Genomic DNA, 22,175 nt, shown 5'->3' with positions numbered 1-22,175 from the left:
CCACTCCTTTCGAAATCAGACATATATGTAACCCCGAGGAGTAGAGGGAAGAACAGGAGTCAAACACCCACAGGGTTGAAGGGCCAACCAGCAACCAAGCGCAGAAGGGCCACCAAGGCAGGCTGCAACCAGAACCAGACTGAAACGAAGACAGCGTCCCAACGGAGCAAAGGATAAACATCTCCTAAAAACACACCAGAACCGGCCACCGAACTTATGGAGGAAGAGGATGGAAGCCCGCAAGAAGCCACTGATTCGCGAAATCCGCGTGGGTGGTAAACGGCACCACTCCGTCAAAGGGCAAATCAACCAAACGTTTCTGGATGTTTTCAGGGAAGACTCCATCTTGCAACCAGGCGTGGCGCAGGAGGGCAACCGAACACGCCATAGCATGGCCAAGACAGTCCGCAACATCCAAGGCGGAACGCAGAATGTGCGATGCCAACTCGCGACCATCGAGTACATGGCTCCGAGGGTCTGCCCCAGCCCCTTCTGCGGAGATGCGGGGCACAAGAGCCTTTGTGGAATCGCGGAGGGCAGCTGTAGCCCGAGCCAGAACACAGAGCGTTTTGAGCGCACACAAAGCGGTGATCAAAGAGGCAAAAACATTACGCCCCAAAAGTCCAACCAACGGGCCTCCCGCGACAGGGGAAGCAACACCGATGACAAAGATGGAAAGGCAGCCTGAAGAACAGGGACCTGGGCGGAAGGATGGGAATTAAGGCCAGCAGGTCCATGCGGGGCCAGGCAGAGGCGGCGAAGCAATGGTTGAGGCACCAGGTCTCCTAAAGCAAGGTGTCCCCAGGCCTCCGAAAGGGAATCATGGAGCGACGCGACGCTCCAAACGGAATCAAAGGCTCCCCCCACCAGAGCCCTGGTGGAGAACCTCCAACAAATGGTCAGGAGGCACCTGCACGATAGGGAATACTATCTGCAAAATCCCAGCAGCCCAGGTGAGAGCCCGGCCAAAGGCGACACCCGCCGCCGACGAACCGCGCACAGGCGAGAGCAAGTCTTCTGTGGGCGAATTCAGCAAGTTTAGACACCCGTCCCCATGCCCCGCTGGTGGAAGGAAAGGCCCACACAGAAGAGACGGGAACATACACCGGAGAAGACAAGACAGCCGCAGGGGCGGCGCCACGCAAGGGGCTGAACCGCGGTCCCGAAACCCGCAGCCGCTGGGACAGGGTAGAGCTAGCCCTAGAGGGCACCGGAGAGAAAGTAACTCGGCGCCCGAACTCCGGTGAGGAACAGCCCAGAAGGCGGCAATCGTCCGGAGATTAAGGAACTTCCGGCGAAGAGTTGACGCACTGATGCCAAATCGGCGCCTAAGAGACCTCGACACACGCCTGACCGTCCTCTACCAGGGCCGGCTCCACCACCGCCGCCGCACTGCTGTGGTGGCGCCGAGTGATGCTGTTGTGGCCCCGAGTGATGCTGTTGTGGCCCCGAGTGATGCTGTTGTGGCCCCGAGTGATGCTGTTGTGGCCCCGAGTGATGCTGTTGTGGCCCCGAGTGATGCTGTTGTGGCCCCGAGTGATGCTGTTGTGGCCCCGAGTGATGCTGTTGTGGCCCCGAGTGATGCTGTTGTGGCCCCGAGTGATGCTGTTGTGGCCCCGAGTGATGCTGAGCAAAGCTGTGGTGGCGCCGAGTGATGCTGAGCAAAGCTGTGGTGGCGCCGAGTGAAGCTGTGGTGGCGCTAAGTGATGCTGTAGTGGTGCTGAGTGATGCTGAGGTGGTACTGAGTGATGCTGTGATGGTGCTGAGGGTCATGGTTGTGCCCGGTCCAGTATGGCAGTAGGCGGAGAGGTGGGGGCGGAGTCCTCGGCTGCATAAAACGGGACGATATCGAAGCCCTGGCGCTTCGCGTTGTAGTTGTTTTTCTCTTCGGACTTTGCTCGTCTGGGTCACACCTCCTGCTTCCGGGCCTCTGTTTACGGTGCGGACGCATCGCGTCCTCATAAGCCTTCGCGCCAGAAGAGCCTGTGTCCTCTCGAGCCGTTGCGCATGAAGTGCTGCTGTTTCCTCGCCCTCCTGCTATCATTGATCCTGTTGGCGGCCTGGGATTTCCTCCTTGGCCTATCTTTGCTCCTCTTGGCCCCCACAACCGAGTTTTCTATTGACTGGGAGGTAACGCGCTAGTGCTATTTCAGTGGCTTACCAGGGGATGTTTTCCTTGTTTGATACATGGGCATATTTTTGGGTCGCGCAAGGGGGCATCTGCATTTTCCTTATGTTCTATTACTATTGTTGATTTGTTTGCGCATTGTTGGCATCCTTGAAGGCTGGGTTCTTCCGCAATTGTAGATCAGCTATACCGACTCCTGAGGCAAGGAGCATAGCTGTACATTTTAGAGCACATAGCTAATCAGGGAATCTCGCTTGCTCTTTTGTCCCTCAGCTTGGCTCTACTGTATAGGTGGCTACATATTTTAGTTTTCACTTTTCCTCGTGGGTTTTTCTGTTAACTACTCACTACTTCGCATTTTCCTTATTTTTTGCCACCTTACATTCAAATTCCTCAGATGTTTGGGGTAAGCAGTTCAAGTACGCCACACCATGATTGTATAATCCTGAATTAATGAAAAGATATATATTAACTGTCATTTCTGTCTCTGTTTAGGAAATTTCACATCTAGTTACGCCCATTATTTCTTGTGAACACAAGTGGAATATGGGAGATCATCAGATAGAATATTCTATAGCACAATAGCTATATTCATTGTTGCACTTAAGCTAAGTCAATTATTGATTCAGCCTTCTGTTTACAGGAATTCCTCCGAATCCCAGTGGTGCTACGGTGGTGTGGGACTTGTGCTGGGCCTGCCTCTGTCTTCTTCTTCCCTTGTCTCCCCTCTTCCCCCCGTTCACTAGTACTGCTTTGACCTTGTTGGGCAGGCTAGTGGTGGAGGGAAGTTGGGATCTATTCATCTATCTCCTGCCGCTCGTCCCGACGGAGACTTCATGTGAGCCGGACACTGAGTGATGCTGTGGTGGTGCCGAGTGATGCTGCCGTGACACAGTGTCTTTGCTAGTTACAGTGGTAAAGAACTCCCTCCAAATATGATGACATTGCCAGGCTGCTGTTCTATCATTGTCTTAAACAATTAGACAAACCCATGCCCTTGCTTAATCAGGATAGAAAATATTTAGCAGTCTGACATAATCTGGTCAAGACTTGACTAAGGACATGGCCCGGCTGCAAGAACCCCAAAATTCCACAAACACCATTTGACTAGCACTGCAACATGTAGCTGTGCTAAACTGCTCTGTGAGGCTTGCTCTCTTAAATACCCTTTTTTTCAAAAAATGTGTTTATTGGCATAGTGAGTAGAGCCACAGTGTGGAATGCACAAGTTACTACTTGTGTAACGATATATCTGTAAGAGACATTAGTTAGTATTAGATTCCTTACCTTAGAATATCCCCAGGCGTCAGACTGGATCCGGAAATTTTTGCGTAGCAGTACCCTTGCGCGTCGGTAGGCGTCGTCTGCGGCTCCGCGTCCGTCGTCGGCGTCGTGGGCGCCGTGATGACGTCGTCGGAGTACTTAGACGCCGCCTCCGCGTGCTGACGTCAGTTCTTAGACACAGCTTTTCCGCGCCAGAAACGCAGAGCCATGTTAAAAACCAACACTTGTGCCATTGAAACTAGGGCCCTGAAAGGGGACAACCCTAACCCTAGATATTGGTTCGCAGAACGGGGAGGATGGGTGTGTCGGTAAGGAATCTAATACTAACTAATGTCTCTTACAGATATATCGTTACACAAGTAGTAACTTGTGCATCTGAAAGAGACACGTTAGTATTAGATTCCTTACCTTAGAATAGATACCCCAGCAATACCAACCCCGGTGGTGGGTCTGCGAACCAATAATCACACCAGAAAGTCCTGGAGGACGGAACGGCCAAAGAAGCCATCCCTCCGGACTTGGCTGTCCAGGCAGTAGTGTCTTGCAAACGTGTGCAGCGATGCCCACGTAGCTGCCTGACCGATGTCTTGTAAGGGCACACCCCTGCCCAGGGCAGTGGTAGTCGCCGTGGCTCGGGTAGAATGAGCCCGCAATCCAGCAGGAGGCTCCTTCCTAGCCAAGGAGTAGCATGCCTGGATACACAGGATGATCCACCGGGAGATGGTACTCTTGTGCACCGCTTTCCCCTTCTTCGCGCCCACGTAACCAACAAAGAGTTGGTCATCCACCCGGAACTGGCGTGTGCGATCCAAGTAGAATGAGAGCGCACGTTTTGGGTCCAGACGGTGGAGCCGCTCTTCCTCTTTAGAGGGATGCGGTGGCGGGAAGAAGGTTGGCAAGGTGATAGACTGCCCGATGTGGAAGGCCGTGACAACCTTGGGCAGGAAAGAAGGTTTGGTACACAGCACCACTTTGTCCGGATGGACAGAAAGGAAAGGTGGAGTACAAGAAAGGGCCTGGAGCTCACTCACTCTCCTGGCAGAGGTGATGGCAACCAGGAAAGCAGTCTTCAAAGTCAGAAGGCGAAGAGGACAGTTGTGAAGTGGCTCAAAGGGAGCGCACATCAGAAATGTAAGAACCAGGTTCAAGTCCCACTGAGGCATCACAAACGGAACAGGAGGAAACGTGTGTGTGATGCCCTAAAGAAATCTATTAACAATAGGGGACTTGAACAAAGAAGGATGATCAGGCAGCCTGAGAAAGGCTGAAAGGGCAGAAAGGTAGCCCTTGATAGTGCCCAGAGGAGAGCCCTGCTGGGCAAGAGAAAGAAGGAAGAGAAGGGCCTCAGAAAGAGGGGCATTGAGGGGATCCACAGCCTTTGCTGTGCACCATGCCACAAATCTGTTCCACCTGCAGGCGTATACCGACTTTGTGGAGGGCCGCCTGGCCGCCAGAATGATGTCACAAACTTCAGGAGGCAAGTCAAATGGCCTCAACTGTCGCCGCTCAATCTCCAAGCATGGAGGTGGAGACTGGACAGGTTCGGGTGGAGGACCGTCCCCTGCTGCTGCGATAGAAGGTCCTCCTGAAGAGGCAGACGAACCGGGGGATCGACTGACATACTGAGTAGCTCTGGATACCAGTACCTTCTCGCCCAGTCCGGAGCCACAAGGATGACTTGGGCCCGGTCGCGCTTGATCTTCTTCAGCACTCTGGGCAGAAGTGGTATAGGCGGAAAGGCGTACAACAGACCGCAACTCCACTCGCGACGAAAAGCGTCTCCGAGCGAGTGCCGCCTTGGAAATTCCAACGCGCAGAACTGATGACATTGCGCGTTCTCTTCGGTGGCGAATAGATCTAACCAAGGCTCTCCCCATCGCTGAAAGAGGCCTTGCGCCACGGCCGAGTTCAGACGCCATTCGTGATCCATCATGCACCGACGGCTGAGCTCGTCCGCCCTGGCGTTCAGAGAACCTGCCAGGTGTTGAGCCACCAGGGTCACGCCCTGGCGTTCCAGCCATTGCCAAAGGCGAAGAGCCTCTTGACAAAGGATCCACGACCCCACCCCGCCTTGTTTGTTGCAGTACCACATGGCGGTGGTGTTGTCCGTGAACACTTGCACTACACTCCCCCGGACAGAGAGGAGGAATGCCTTCAGTGCCAGACGAATCGCCCTGAGCTCCAACAGGTTGATGTGGAGCCGGGTCTCCGCCGGAGACCAGAGGCCTCTGATCTCCGCCTCTCCCATGTGGCCACCCCAGCCCTGGAGGGACGCGTCCGTCACAACTACGTGCTCCGGTTGGGGGAGGGAGAGGGATCTGCCGCTGACCCAATCGCGGTCCGTAAGCCACCACTGCAGCTGTCTTGCAGTGCCCTCCGAGATCAGGACGTGGTCGGATAGGTTGCCCTGATGCTGGGCCCACTGAAACTTCAGGTCCCACTGCAGAGCCCGCATCCGCCACCTTGCGTGATGCACCACTAGGATGCAGGAGGCCATCAGCCCCAGAAGCCGCAGCGTCAACCTGACGGAAACCCGGGATAACAGCTGAAAGATGGGAATCAGAGCCTGAATATCCCGGATCCGCTGTTCGGGCGGATAAACCCGAAACTGCGCCGAGTCCAGAACCGCTCCGATGAAGAGGAGCTTCTGAGAGGGGCACAGGTGTGACTTCGGCACATTGATGGAGAACCCCAGCTGGTGCAGGAGGTCTGCCGTTGTCTGGAGGTGGCTGACCACTGTCTGGGGCGAGCCTGCCTTCAACAACCAGTCGTCGAGGTAGGGGAAGACTGAAACCCCTAACCTGCGCAGATGAGCTGCGACCACCGCCATCACCTTTGTGAACACCCGTGGGGCGCTGGTAAGACCGAAGGGGAGCGCGGTAAACTGAAAGTGCTCGTGGCCAACCATGAACCGCAGGTAGCGCCGGTGGGCAGGCAGGACGGGGATATGAAAGTAAGCGTCCTGCAAGTCCAACGCTACCATCCGGTCTCCTGGGTCCAGGGCAGCCAGGACCTGAGCCAGTGTCAGCATCTTGAACTTCTCCTTCCGGAGGAAGCCGTTGACGCTCCTTAGGTCCAAGATAGGGCGTAGGCCCCCTTTGCCCTTCTTGGGTACCAGAAAGTAGTGGGAGTAGCAACCACATCCTACTTCTGGCCCAGGAACGCGCTCGATGGCCCCCTTGGCCAAGAGGGCCGTAACTTCCTCCTGCAGAAGTCGCAAATGATCCCCCGATACACGGTGGTTCTGCGGTGGCATGGCTGGAGGAGTCGTCTCGAAGGGGAGGGAGTAGCCCCTTCGGACGATTTGCAGCACCCACCTGTCCGATGTGACAGTGCGCCAGTGGAGGTGGTGATGGCGAACCCTTTTTTTGAGGCGGATGCTGCGGAAGAGGTTGTGGACTGACCTCGCCGCTGCCCCCGACCGCCCGGACGGCGGTTCCCACGGGCGCCACCGCGTTGGGTATTGCCCTGCGGAGCGTGGCTGGCGGCGCGTGTGGGCGCACCCCTTCCGTGGCCACGAAAGGAGTGAAAGGCAGCCGATTGCTGGCGCTGGCCCGAGAGGCACAAGGACTTGGCCGTGGCCCTGGAGTCCTTAAAGCGCTCAAGCGCATGGTCTGCCTTGTCGCCAAAGAGGCGACGGCCATCGAACTGCATGTCCATGAGTGTGTTCTGGACATCTGCCGAGAAGTTGGCGGACCTCAGCCAGGCGTGGCGTCTGACCGCCACTGTCATTGCCATCGCTCTACCTAGCGAGTCGGTGGTATCCAGCCCACATCTGATGGAATACTTGGCTGCATCCCGGCCCTCCACAAGGGCTTGGCCGAGTTTGGCCCGTACCTCCAACTGACACTCTGGCAGCACTTCCGCGACCTTATCCCACACAGAGTGGGTGTAACGTCCCAAGAGGCAGGCGGTGTTGGAAGACCGCAGGCCTAGACTAAGGGATGAGAAGATCTTCTTCCCATACTGGTCATACCTCTTGGATTCCCTGTCCGGCGGGGCCGACGGGAATGCGGTCTGGGAATTGGAGGCCTGGATGACCAGGCTCTCGGGGGTAGGGTGGGATGACAGGAATGAATATGCTACTTACCAGTATGCATCTGTTCTTGGCATGTAGGGCTGCTAACATTCATATCTTAGCATTAGATCGCCGCCTAGTGTTGGGTCCGGATGATCGCACATTGTTGTCCTGGAAGAGTCTTCGAAGTATCCTGAGATAGGTGGCTCCTCCCCTGGACTACAGTGCGCATGGGCATCGGCTCCATCCCCAGATTGTTTTTCGCCATTGTGGCAGAAGATGGAGTGAAAAGTGTAAAGGATGTCCATGCTAATGACTGAATACAATAGTATATCTGCAGCTGCGACAGGCACCGGGGAGGAGGGTGGGCGATATGAATGTTAGCAGCCCTACATGCCAAGAACAGATGCATACTGGTAAGTAGCATATTCAGTTCGAGGCATGTGGGCTACTAAATTCATATCTTAGCATAGAATACATAGCAGTCCCTCCATCAGCGGCGGTTGCCCGTGCCAGCTGCAGAAACCTGAAAGAGAGTCTTGAGAACAGCCTGTCCTACAGCAGCTTGCTGCTTGGAATGCACATCAACACAGTAGTGTTTTGTAAAGGTATGTGGTGTAACCCACGTGGCTGCTCTGCAAATGTCCTCTAAAGGAATGTTCCCTAGGAAAGCCATGGATGCCCCCAATTTGCGTGTGGAGTGCGCCCTTGGGGGTATCGTTAGAGTGCGTTTGGCCTTTTGATAACATATTTGGATGCACTTAACAATCCACCTGGCTATTCCTGCTTTTGGAAATAGGGTTGCCTTTGTGTTGTGGTGCGAAGGCAACAAAAAGTTGTTTTGTCTTTCTAAAGGGTTGTGTCCTGTCTATGTAGTACATCAACGCCCTCCGTACATCTAAGGTATGGAGCATCCTTTCCGCCACCGTTTGTGGGTTTTGAAAGAATGCCGGCAAGTCAATAGTTTGGTTGAGATGAAACTGTGACACCACCTTCGGAAGGAATTTGGGGTTAGTGCGTAGCACTACCCTATTTGGATGAATCTGAATGAAAGGCTCTTGGATTGTGAGCGCTTGTAGCTCACTAACACGCCTTAGTGACGTAATAGCTATTAGGAAAGCTACTTTCCACGTTAGGAACTGGAGTTCACACGAGTGCAGTGGCTCAAAAGGTGGTCCCATCAGTCTGGTGAGGACCACATTGAGGTTCCACACCGGAGCTGGTGGTGTTCTTGGGGGAATGACTCATTTCAGACCTTCAAGGAAAGCTTTAATGGCAGGCACTCTGAAGACAGAGAGATGCTGCCTGTTCTGAAGATAAGCCGCTATGGCGGATAGATGTATCCGAATGGAAGTGTACGCTAGATTGCACTTGTAAAGATGCAACAGATAGCAAATGATGTTAGGGATAGATGCATCTAGCGGGTTGATGTCATTGGCTGTACAGTAAATGACAAAACGCCTCCATTTCGCAGCATAGCATGCTCTGGTAGTTGGCTTCCTTGCCTCCTTGATGATGTCCATGCATTCCGGAGGTAGGTTAAGGTATCCAAACTCTAGGACTTCAGGAGCCAGATCGCCAGGTTGAGCTGTTGCGGATCTGGATGCTGAATTTCTCCATGGTTCTGCGTCAAAAGTCTGGGCGTGAGGCGCAGTCTTTGATGCGGCACCACTGAGAGTTCGAGGAACGTGGTGTACCATGCTTGGCGCGCCCACGTTGGAGCAACTAGGATGAGAGTCATCGCGTGCTGCCTTAGCTTTCTTGCCACCAGCGGTATCAGAGGGGCTGGCGGAAAAGCGTACGCAAATTTGCCTGACCAGTTCATCCATATCGCATTCCCCTGCGACTGTGGGTGAGGGAACCTGGCGGCAAAGTGTTGGCATTTTGCGTTTTCTTTTGTGGCAAACAGGTCTATCTCCGGATGACCCCACTGCTGGAAGTACGGGTGGAGTACAGATGGGTGTAACTCCCACTCGTGCATTTGATGGCTGTATCTGCTGAGCAGATCCGCCATCTGATTGTCCTTTCCCGGGAGGTGTTCTGCCATGAGGAAAATGTTCCTCTGAATGGCCCACTTCCACATGCTCTGAGCCAGATGAGACAGCTGTGGCGAGTGGGTGCCTCCCTGCTTTTGAATGTAGTACATCGCGGTCATGTTGTCCGTCCGGACTAACACTACCTTGTTGCACAGATGTACAATGAAGGACTTGATCGCCATGAAGATTGCCATCAGTTCCAGATAATTGATGTGCATCCTCTGTTGTTGCGTCGTCCATAGTCCATGCACTGTGTAAGTGAGCAGATGAGCTCCCCATCCCTGGAGAGACGCGTCCGTTGTCAGGATAATCTGTGGCACTGGCTCCTGGAACAGTCGGCCCTTGCAAAGGTTGTGTGGAGTCCACCAATGCAGAGAGTCGTATGCCCGACTGGTAACCAACACTAGGTCTGTCAATTGTCCCTGAGCCTGTGTCCACTGATTTGCTAAGCACTCCTGGAGCGGGCGCATATGTAACCGTGCGTGAGGGACTATGAAGATGCAGGAGGCCATCATGCCTATCAACTGCATGAACACTCTCGCTGGAAGCGAGTGTTGTGGTCTGAACTTTTGGATTAGAGACTGCATGTTGTCTATCCTGGCTTGGTTTGGTTGAGCCATGGCCGTCAGGGTATTGATAGTCGCACCTAGAAACTGCCGGACATGTGCCGGCTGAAGATGCGACTTTGGGTAGTTCAACGAGAAACCTAGATTGTGAAGGAGGTGAATGGTGGTCGACATGTCCGCGGCGCACTGTCGTTCCGACTTGGCTTGAACGAGCCAGTCGTCCAGGTAGGGGTAGACATGGATGTTCTGCCTCCTGAGGTGCGCTGCTACTGTCGCCAGGCACTTGGTAAACACCCTTGGGGCTGTGGTGACTCCGAAGGGTAGGACCTTGAACTGGTAATGCTTGCCTTGGATAGTGAACCTGAGGTATTTCCTGTGGGACGGGTGTAGTGGAATGTGGAAATAAGCATCCTTGAGATCTAAGGTTGCTAAGAAGTCCCCTTGGTTTAACAAGGGAAGAATCTGTTGCAGTGTAAGCATGTGGAAATGTTCTGATAGTATGTAGTGGTTGAGGGGACGTAGATCTAGAATGGGTCTGAGAGATCCGTCCTTCTTTGGAATAAGGAAGTAAAGGGAGTATACCCCCGTGCCTTCCTCTCCCACTGGCACGAGCTCGATTGCGCCTTTTTGCAGCATTGCCACTACTTCTTGCTGCAATAAGTGCAAGTGCTCTGCGGACATAGGCCTTTGCCTTGGTGGGATGTTGGGTGGAGTGGATTTCAACTCCAGGCAATAACCATACTGGATTAGCTGCCGCACCCACCTGTCTGTGGTGATGTTTCTCCAGACGGGCAGGAACTGCTGCAGTCTCCCCCCGACAGGTGTTAAGTGGTCGGGGGGCAGTGACAGAGAGTCACTGTTTGCTAGGGGTAGAGGAGCGGGAGTTGTTGTTTCCTCTGCCGCGCCCTCTGTTGCTGTTATTTCTGTAACCTCCCTTGTTCTGTTTCGCGAACGAGGATTGTGCTCCTCCCCTTGAGAATTGAGATTGTTGACCCATTTGTCCTCTGGTGACTCCACGTGCACCTGAGCGACGAAAATTATTGCCACGAAACTGTTGTGACTGCAGGGCCCCCATGGACTTAGCAGTTTCTGTGTCCTTCTTTATCTTTTCGAGGTTGGTGTCAACATCTGGACCAAACAGTCTATCAGGATTGACTGGCTGATTAAGTATTGTTGTCTGAATATCGGGTTTAAACCCAGATATGCGGAGCCAAGCTTGTCGTCTCAGCATGACGCTAGTGTTGATAGCCCTAGTTGCTGTGTCTGCGGCGTCAAGTGCACACTTGATGGCTGCGTTGGAGATCAGTTTACCTTCCTCTATAAGCAGTTTGGTGCCCTCTTGAAACTGTGGAGGCAGGTGTTGTACTATTTGCTCAAGGGTGTCGTAATGCGCCCTATCGTAACGTGCTAAGAGTGCTTGTGTATTTGAAATACGCCAAAAGTTGGCAGCCTGTGCCGCCACTCTCTTGCCCCCTGCCTCCAGCACTTTGGACTCCTTGTCAGGGGGAGGAGCTTCACCCGTTGTCTGGGAGTTGGCCCGTTTTCTGGCATTTGCGACCACAAGAGAGTCCAGAGGCAACTGTCCCCGAATGTATGCAGGGTCTGCAGGTGCTGGCCTGTACTTCTTTTCGATACGTGGATTGACCACTCTCGCCCTGGTAGGTTCTTTAAAGATGTCAGCTGCATGCTTGAGGACTCCCTTGAGCATAGGCAGCGTTTTCACAGTTCTTTCAGAGACTGAAAAAGTGTCAAAGAGAAAGTCCTCTTCTACCGGGTCAGCATGCATGTCTACATCATGATTAGCAGCTGCCCTCTCGATGAGTGCATGAAAACCTGCAGAATCCTCTGTTGGGGATGCACGTGCACTGAAAGGCTGTGGGTCTTGCCCCACACCTTGGGTGCCTTGGTCACCAATGTCATCATATGCATCTGTGTGTGCATCTGGTTCATTTACTGGGAAGGTGTATTGGTCCTCCTCATTGTAACCCTCACCATCAGAATGGTCTGGTGAGGGAGTAGGGCTTCTTCTTGGAGGAGGCTGGATAGGCTCTATGAGGTTAGAAGCGTCCAGAGGAACATTTTTCTTCTTTAGTGGGATAACATAGGAGTCTAGAGGCTCTGATGTGATCCTTCTTTTGTATATTGTCAATTTGCCTGTGTTGGCGTCGATGAAGTGCTCAGAATCGTCCTCTGATCCGAGTTCTCGACTTGAAGGTACCCCTGCAGTAGAAGAATCCGCCTTCTTTGGCGTCGATTTTGTAGAAAAAGCCTTCGGAGCCTCTTTCGGCGGCAGAAGGAAGAGAAGCTTGCTTTTAGGCTTGGCCGGAGCATCCTTCGGCGTCTGAGGCGACGGTAACGGAGCCGACGTAGCAGCGGCCTTTTCCCTGATTCTCTGCAGCGAAGCGGCGATGGGAGACGCTTCATCCACAGTGGCTTTTGGCGCTGACGAGGACGTCTTGACCTTCCCCTCGGATCCGACGTGATGGTGGCCCTTCTGAGGTTTGGGCGCCGATGCCGTCGACGCCGACCCAGAGTCCTTGGACCGATGCGCAGACGTGCCAGCAGTTGATCCGTGCGCTTGAGTCGGTTCCGTATCCACTACGCTGCTGGCCTTGGCGTGCTTGGACGGTGTTGCAGCGGTTGTTCCGTGCCGACCACCCTTTTTAGAGGATCCCTCCTCCTGCGCCGATTTCGTTCCAGCGGAATCGATCGACTTCTTCGGCTTCTGCGGACCGGAGCCCGACGGAGCCGATGCGGCAGCGGGTGCAGTATGTTTTTGTGGGCCGGCCGCCATTTTAGGGACGCTCGAGTCCATAAGTTTCGGTTTCGTTTTCGGGTCGGCCATTTTAGGTGTCGTCGACACCGCAGGTTTCGGTTTCGATCCGGCTTGCCCAGCAAGTACGTCCGTGGCCGGGCCTGATGGCGGGGCCGTGGCTTGCGGCACTGGGTCTTGGGTAAGGCCACTTGGCGATCCCGTGACCCGATCTTGATCTTCGAAACCTTCGGGGCATAGCTCGTCTCCAGAGCTATCTGCCGCGGCCCCATAAATCTCTTCGACGTCCCCTACCTCGTCGACGTATTGAAGGTCTTGACCCGCGACTCCGTCGTCGTCCTCCGGATCCGCCTCGACCTCCGTTTCGGGTGGGGAGATTTGGAGAAGATGACCCTGTTCATCTTCTTCCTGGTCGCCGAAGATGTTTTCTGGATCGGGGGCCGCTTGTCTGGCCTCCAGGCGCACCGCGCGCCGAAGCTTGAGAGTCTTTTTCGACCTGAATTGAGCGCAAGCCTTACACTTGTCGTCGTCATGGTCCGGTGAAAGGCATTTGTTACAGACCGGGTGGAGGTCTATATGTGGGTACTTGGACCCACAGAGCGGACAGTACTTAAACGGACTCCGCTCCATGCTGTAAAGTTGTAGTCGTGTCGCGATGAGAAGGCCTCGATGTTCGAAGAGTGTAGACTCCGTTGAATCCGACTTCAAGAGTTGGAAGAACCTGAGACCGTGCGCGAACAATACCGACGCTAGAAAATACAAGGCCTTTTGGCCTGAAAAAGTTAGTTTTTCTCGGTTCCGACAAAGAGAAGTCGGGACCACATCCGAACCCAATGGCGGAAAAAAACAATCTGGGGATGGAGCCGATGCCCATGCGCACTGTAGTCCAGGGGAGGAGCCACCTATCTCAGGATACTTCGAAGACTCTTCCAGGACAACAATGTGCGATCATCCGGACCCAACACTAGGCGGCGATCTAATGCTAAGATATGAATTTAGCAGCCCACATGCCTCGAACACATGGGTCGCCCGGGGCTGGGCGGTGGCGTCTGGCCACGTTCCTATCTACGGGCGAACCCGTAGCGGGCTTGGACCAAGTGCCCAGAAGAACGTCGGTCAAGGCCTCTTTAAGGGGCGGCAGAGGCTCGGCCGAGCTTGACTGCGGTTTAAGGACCTCAGTGAGGAGGTTAGTCCTCACGGCCGCGACGGGGAGCTCAAGGCCCAAGGCCTTGGCAGCCCTCATCAGCACCACACTATATGTTGCCCCCTCCTCCGAAGCCACGGTAGGAGGGGAGACAAAACCAGTATCTGGAGAGGTGTCCAGGCCACTGGCCTCCCCAAGGTCTCCTGTCCAGTCCTCATGAGACTGACACTCCCTGGTCAGAGGGTCCTCAGACCCCTCCCAGTCCTCTTCATCACCCATCTCCTGAAACTCAGGGTTCTCAGCTAATGGGGCCTGTTCATAGAAGTGAAACTCCCCAAACGACGTCTGGAGCGGCGCCCATCGGGGCCGTCCCGGCGCCGGAACAGGAACGAAGGTGGAACCGGGGACGGTGCCGCCCGAGGAAGGCGCCGGAGGCGACACCTGAGGGTCCGACGCCGGGGAGGTCGTAAGGTCCACCGGCGACGAACCAGATCCCGAAGGAGGTCCAGCGGCGTCCTGCGGCGCCGGGCCCGAAGGCGCCGGCGGCGCTGGAACAACTGAACCCCTCGGCGCCGGGCCCGAAGGCGCCGGCGGCGTCGGGATAACGATAACCTGCGGCGCCGGGCCCGAAGGCGTCGGTGGCGCCGAAGCACCCGACGGCGTCGGGGCAGAACCCGACCCGCTAGGGGTCCCAGACGGGTCCGCTGGGCCCGAAGGCGCCGCGGAGCCCGTCGGAGGAGAGAGTTTCCTCATGGCCATGAGGAAGCGCTCGATCTCCTCCGGCGTCGCGTTGAGCCCAGGGACCGTAGGGTATGGGGCTGGACGTGGCGCCTGCGACTCAGTCGGAGCCACGTGGGTGGTGTCACCCGAACCCCCGGCTTCATCGCGCGAGCGTCGGGGGGAGTCCGAGGAGCGATGATGCCGCTTGGACTTCTTGTGCCGCTTACCTGACGACGACTTCGACCCGGAGGAGTGCGGCCTACCCTCGGAACTGTGGTGGCTCCGAGCCCGCGACCTGTCCCTCGACCTCCCATGGGATCGGGACCTCTCGCGGCGCGGGACCGACTGCCGGAGTTCGAGCCGCCTGCGGGACCGCTCCCGTCTGGCCTTCGAAGAGAGGGCCCGGCAGTCGGAGCAGGCCTTGTCGTCGTGGTCGACGCCGAGACAAGATAAACACACGCGGTGAGGATCCGTGACCGACATCAGGCGGTCGCAATCATCGCAGTGCTTAAATCCGGGCATCCCTACGGCACCGTCGGAGTCGATAGACTTCGAGAGCAATCAAAAGTGATCAAAAAAGTTAGTCAAAAAATGACTAGGGTTACTGCTTTTTCCAGATCTGCGCTTGCTGGCGCGGAAAAAAGAAGAACTGACGTCAGCACGCGGAGGCGGCGTCTAAGTACTCCGACGACGTCATCACGGCACCCACGACGCCGACGACGGACGCGGAGCCGCAGACGACGCCTACCGAGCGCAAGGGTACTGCTACGCAAAAATTTCCGGATCCAGTCTGACGCCTGGGGATATTCTAAGGTAAGGAATCTAATACTAACGTGTCTCTTTCAGATCTTTCGTATACTAAAGCTCCTGCTCATGGCTTAAATGTGAGGGACTGCTCACAGGTATGTTTGTCCCTTGTGACCCAACATTAAAGTCACAGCTAGATTTTCCTTCTGGTAAACTTTGATCTTTTCATTTGGAATATTTTTGTATGCAATGAATGCTTAAGTGTTGTGGTGAGAGATGATATACATAAGAGCAGTAAGCAATACCAAAGCAGAAACAACAGTCTTTCACAACAAGGGTGCTTGCGTATATTTTACCTTCAAGTCAAAAACTGGTACCAAGCCCTAAGAAAGTTGCATGAATGTGAGCATTACTAGGAATAATATTTTTCCTTTGTCTCAATATGGTGGAATCTTTTTTTAAATAGTAGTGCCATTTTCATTCTCAAGTCTTTTTGGTGATTCACATTTAGCAGTGTATGTATATACAGATGTACATAACGGGAAGTAACTCTACTTTCAAGAAGCAAAACTCTTTCATTCTCATCAAATACGCAGTGATGGTCATCTAAATGTCTTGTCCATAATGCAATCCTCATCCAAAACCTTTCAGTTGCTTCGTATAAAGTGCCTTGCCCAGATTCAAAAACGCCCTAGGTCATGCCCAAAGAAAGCTATTCAGATCTTAAATCTATGCACCAAACAGCAATCTTGCAATATGAAATTAAATGTGTTAAAACAGTTTTCATAAGTTTTTACTGGTTTCGTTTTATGATGTGTATCACTCTCAGCAAGTCACTAAACCTTTTCGGTCATTCAAATTCACTGTGAATTTAGTTCAAGGCATGGCATGATCAGTCTACTTTCATGCAAGTAATAAGCCCTCCGAAAGTAGGACATTGCATCAAACCATCTGCATGGGCAGGACTAAAATGCACATGTTGTTCTGGAATAGTGCCTAGGCACCTTCATTCCATTATGGACTCACCTCCTCTTTGGCTTAACTTAGGCCATTCCTTGTTGCCTAAATGCACATGGCAAGTCCGGTACTTTGCAAACATCTGATTGCAACAGGTTAACATTGATAACCTCCCCATTTATTTTGAGCCCACAACACCAAGTTAGCATCTTGAACAGTTCTTGGCATTTCTGTCCGAGATGGTCTTGATACTGAGCACTGAAGTAGTAGATTGTTATTCAACTGAATAACAATATGCCAGTATGTACCTGGCATATGTCCTCCTTTATTCATTTTAAAAAGGATTTGTGAAATAATTTTTCTTGTCACTTTTGTAAAAGCAGCTACACATTTAAAATGAAATAGGCTTTTTTCCTCAAGTAAACAAGTTAACGCAAGACAATTAAGCTTAAAGGAAGTCTGTCAAAAGGCTATCATCTGTAAAAAATAAAATAGAAAAGAAAAAAGGCTTTTCTAATTAAAACTTTTTTTTAGTACATATATATTTTTTCACGAATTCCAAGTAGTGGCAAAGCTATTTAATGGCCATGATTTTAATGGTGACCCCTGGAAGTGAAGAAGTAAATTCCATCTCCTTTGGTCCGGCTGTGGTGGGAATTTGTTTCTCATAATCAACAGTTTTTGATGGGTTAAGTTTCAAGCTGTCTACTACGTATAGGCATTTAAAGAGTGCAGATTGGCCCAGGTCTAAGGTTTTTTTTCCAATTTTAGAATATCATCCACTTAGTTTGTAGAAACTGATACGTTTTGTCCACTCCTGACACAGTGTAGGAAAGGCAGAATACCATGATCATGTAGGATTTCTTCAGGATATGCCCAAGGCAAATTAGCTCTGATGCAGCCAGCCTTCATTTTAGATGTTACAACACCAGTGGAAACTGGAAGCCAGCTCACCCAATCAGCATTTCCTGGTTTGCAGTGTATAAGTGACTCCAGAACCAACAATAGAAACATAGGTTAATTTAATCTGTCCATGCAGCGATTAACGTGTGTTCTGTAGCATCTGATGAAGTCAAACATTTTTAGTGGTAACAGATCTTTTAATGTGATGCATCTTTTGGAGGCACATGCAAAGAAATTGGAGTGCAACTGCAGCACAAAATAAGCACCATCCGATGAAACAATTTCTTAGTCAAGCAGGATTGTTTTTGCGTACAATGGCTGAAGGAAACAGCCTCGGACTCAAATTAAGCATAGTTTTGGGCTACATGATGGTGGTAAAGATAATTTGTAGGTCTCAGAAAGAGGGTGACATTCAGAGAAATATAGAAAAGGCAAAAAGACACTATCCGCAAACGTCAGGGGTGTGAACTGAATGAAAACCAACGGAGCGAATGCTGATAAAGAACATAAAGCAGAATCAAGTAAACACAATTAGCCGATAGAGATGAATGTTTAGTTGCGTACGGTTGTGTCTGAGTGGGCATGGCTTAGAGGCATGAGCACAAAACAGCAGTGCATGGTCTTTAATCATAAATTATTGAAGAAAAAAATGTCATTCATTCTGTGATGTTAAACTGGCGTGAGACATAAGAGACGCAAGACAGACATTTACCTTAATGAAGCTCTGAAGGGCTGTTAACTGTAACCATAACAGTGGGCCTGTGTCACTTATGCTACAAATTAATTTTCCTGGGATTAAAGTTTCCAATCAGGACTAGACAAATATCACAAACATCTTGCAATATTCCTAGACAAATCAGTTCATCCAACAGTTTTGAAACCATGCATGCCTTTTTCTCAAAGGTGCTTTTCATTGAAGACTGCCTCTCAATCCAAAACACTGAAACGTCAGCTTGGCAATTGCAGAAAGTATTGGAGTGAAGGGGAACATGCGTCTAACAATAGGAAGGCAAGGGACTAGTAAGATGCAGATCATGGCCACTGTACCGGTTTCTTGTATAAGAGCCTCCTAAAGGGCAGGAAGCTGGGTAGCCAAGCAGGTATATACTACGAACTAGAAGCTCTGTTACAATAAAGACTGAATTAACGTAGTCTAAGAAGCATCTTTGGAGGTCAAGAAAGAGTAGCAAATGGGTTCTCTCGATGTACATGGTAGAGTCAGGTTCTATGAAGGAGACAGCAGGGGGTGGTTCTCTGGATAGAAACGATAAAGACAAGTTCTACAAATGCAGATAGTAAATACAAGTCTATGGATACTGATGTAGTACTAAAATAATTACTTATGTCTGAAGGGTGGGACTGATAATGAAATTATGAAACAGTTTGAAGGCGTGAAAGTAAGACAGTGGTTAACATGTCTGGGGAAACTGTGGATGGAAGTTAGTTCTAGCTTTGTTCAAAATAATACAATTCTAACTTATGCCATGAAGAACTTTAGCTGCAGGTTAGAAACAGAAAGGGTTCTGTATTCTCGTTAAAAATAAATATTGACATTAATGAAAATATATTGCTTTTTTCATTTTAATCTGGTATGTCATGTGAAGACCAACTTAATTTCAGCAGATCAGGACGTTATCATCTGAAAAGTGTAGTATGGAACCAGACCTGCAAGACCAATGCTGAAGCCCTCTGCTGCAGTAACTGAACTGGGATCCAGAAACACCCTTTTTCCAACATGTTTCTTGAGCTTTAACAGCCAATAACTCCAGGAGTCAAATCTCCTACCTGCACATCATCAAATCATGAGGCTTTGTTCAGAGGAAAAATGCATGTGGTTCGCTCTATTACAGTGCTTAAAACACAAGGCACTGATTCACAGGAGCTACCAATTCAAGCTTCAACTAGAAGGAAAAAAATGCACTGCATAAAATATGGGGTACCTAACAACTTTTTGGGTGTGATGGATAACACAATCAGATGAGACATGCTTTATTTACGGTTGGTAGATTATAGCAGAATGTTTATTTGAAAACATAGGCGAAGATGAAAAACTCTAGAAATCTATATTAACTCTGCCTAAGGTTAAACATTGAAGGCAATTCGGATGATGATCCCTCATCACCAAAAGTACAAGATAAAACATGATAAACATTCACCGAAGCCACAATTAGTGCCCAGGAGTAGCATTTAATTCTACTTCCTAAACAGAAGAGACTAAACAATCTTAAACCCTGCTTACTGGAATTTGGTGTAGATGGGGAGCTTCCTAGCTTTCCCTGCGACACTGCATTTGTGGCGTCTACTGCAGTTTTGGCCGCATAGATGTTAGCTTCTTCCTGGAATTTGCCCATATTTTTCTTATACCGGATTCTCTTGTTGCCAAACCAGTTAGACACCTGCAAAAGTAACGGCCTAACGGTTTAATATTTCACAAACTGGACATTCTCAAATGTTGGTTACAATACATAATTATGAAGGTCTATAGAAAGGCATTCCTAAGCAAGGCCTAGTGCTAATCCCTGCAGTATTCTGGTGGACGTAGAACCAGGTAAATTATTGCAGGCTTACAGAAAAACTGCTCTGTGAAACTAGGTACCTACCAACGTTTTGGAAGTAAACATGTTGCTGACATTGGGGGAGAGGGAAGATAGTTTATGATCAGCTTTCCTGGGGGGCCTAAACACCTACTGAACGACTACACCAATTGAATTAAAGTCTCTGAGCCACCAAAAGGGAGCAACAGATTGAGAAGAGCATGTGTCCAAGCCCTAGGAAATCTCCACCCAACAGATGAACAGAGGACGATCTGTTACACCACTAATTGACTACAATGGAACTCTTTGTTCTAGTTCCTCCACAAGTGGCAAGTAAGCCCTGCCAATGCAAGGCAGGGTCACAGACAGTTTTCAAATGTGTTGCTTTAAACCTAAAACACAGAACCCGCAACCCATGGGCACTTAACTACTTAGCAGGACAATAACCCTCACCCTCACAAGCCTTGTATCGCCAACTCTCACACAATTCTTTCAGTTTACATTAAAGTACAACATACACCTGTGGGGACAGTAGGGTGGGTGTTAAGGAGGGGGAATCGCACACTTGTAATTCCAGAATCACACAGATTCATTGTCCCTAGCATAGTGCACTACTTGCTCACCTTCACAACTGTAGGTAATGTGCTAAAAGTCACAATAAATGGTACTGCAAGATGAGCACATAAGGAATTAAGTAAAAAGCCCGCAAAGGACTTACTTGCCAAAATCTATGTTAAGAGCTACCCTGGCTATTATTTACCTGAAGAAAGTCAACGACAGGTGACAGATCATATGAAAGGTTTTGTTCATTCAAAATAAAATGTGAGGCCTGCACACAACCAGATTAAGCAAGCTCTGCATCACTAGAAAAAACAAGTTTGGGTGGTGGCAGAAAACAATCTCTTCTGATTATGTTGAAAACCAAAACACCTCATTAGGATAAAAGGAAGAAAGGGTAAGCAGTAACAACTCTGAGCAGTGGTTATTCTTGTCATCAGGGGCATTCTGATTGAAATAACTGCTGCTACAAGGTTTTTAAATTATGGGCACCTAGTTAGAAATCCATGGTTGGTCTTTACTTTGCAGATTCCACAGCCAACTTTGAAAAACTTTGCGAGTATCTTCGCCTGCACCAACACAAAATGAAAAAAATAAAAGATTGCTAAGCACTGGTCAACTGTTGCAGGACAAATATTCTACCATGCCACACAATTAGTTTCCAAAAACTGGCCACGGGAATCTTGTAAAACTTGTGTGGGTCTGTGAATGCAAACGATGCAATGCACATCTGTAGACTGGGTAGTTGCAATAAAGAAATTTGGTTCACTGAGTCACAGAGAACCAAGCAAGATAATGTCAAGCCAATTTTTTTTCTCTTTATTTACACCCAAAAAGAGGCTACACAGGACGGCTCACCAGCGCAGGATGCCTAGTCTGGTAAGCAGTTAGGCAGGAAAACAGTGACAAACGCATTTCATGGAACATCAGTAGCATCGCTGAAGCAGGGACCGTGAGCCGGCACTCACATACACAATGAATATTAAGGATACGTGCCAAATCAGCAATGACTCACATTATCAATTATGCACAGTAGCTCCAGCCAGTAACTAACCATACAAGCACTATCCAGCTCATGGCCACAGAAGATACAGCAATGCAGTAACCAAAAACATTATAGAATCCAAGGATGTGTTAACTTCTTCCATGATTTTTGTCAACTCCTGCTGGTCTCAGCATTGGCTAGTTTCCTTCTATTCAAAATATACAAATCGCCCTCTTTTTGTGCTTTTGTTTTGTTAGCAAACGTATCTCACTTACCACACTCTAACCAATGCCACCATCCTATTCAGTGCTGCAAGCTGTACACAGGATTCTCTCACACCAGTTGCTTCTATACAAAACAGGGTTGTGAAATGAGGTCGGATCCATTCTCTGCCCCAAAAGTCCAGAGGCAGGGCTATTCTGAGGCTGATGGTTTATTGAATTTTAATATTTCTCTACAAAAACCATGACATTTTCTAGGCAGGGTCTCAATGAAATTTGAAGGCAGAAGAGGAAATCATGTACCTGTCCCTGTTAGTCTAGTTATTGAGCAATGTTTGTATATAGCATAGAATAGAATTCCTCAATTACCTGAGCTCTGGCCACCAAGTGACTATTATCAATTTAGGTTTCTGTTTTCATAAATTAATTTGCTTCAGGTGTTCCACAATCTTATTTTATATGGTTGATTTGATGCAACAGGACAAGTTATCTGATGTAGCACACATCAAAGGGTCTTTCTAAGAAGCACAGTACCATGTGCACAGTGTGTGTTGTCAGAGGTCTTAAAACTGACTGAGGGGAGCAGGTACACAGCTCTGTC

The 22,175-nt window shown here is 50.4% G+C and overlaps 1 protein-coding gene across 1 annotated transcript in view; it reads right to left on the bottom strand.

The window, feature by feature from the left end:
* LOC144823872 (pre-B-cell leukemia transcription factor 1-like) overlaps positions 1–22,175 on the bottom strand; it is a 327,009-nt gene that overhangs the window by 60,056 nt on the left and 244,778 nt on the right. Inside the window, exon 6 of the mRNA XM_078682758.1 lies at positions 19,516–19,672. Within this exon, the coding sequence (XP_078538884.1) occupies positions 19,516–19,672 (157 nt within the window). The remainder of the gene's footprint in view (positions 1–19,515; positions 19,673–22,175) is intronic.

The sequence above is a fragment of the Lissotriton helveticus genome, chromosome 1_1, assembly GCF_964261635.1.
Source record: "Lissotriton helveticus chromosome 1_1, aLisHel1.1, whole genome shotgun sequence".
NCBI lineage: Eukaryota > Metazoa > Chordata > Amphibia > Caudata > Salamandridae > Lissotriton > Lissotriton helveticus.
This window is presented reverse-complemented; position numbering and strand designations above follow the sequence as displayed.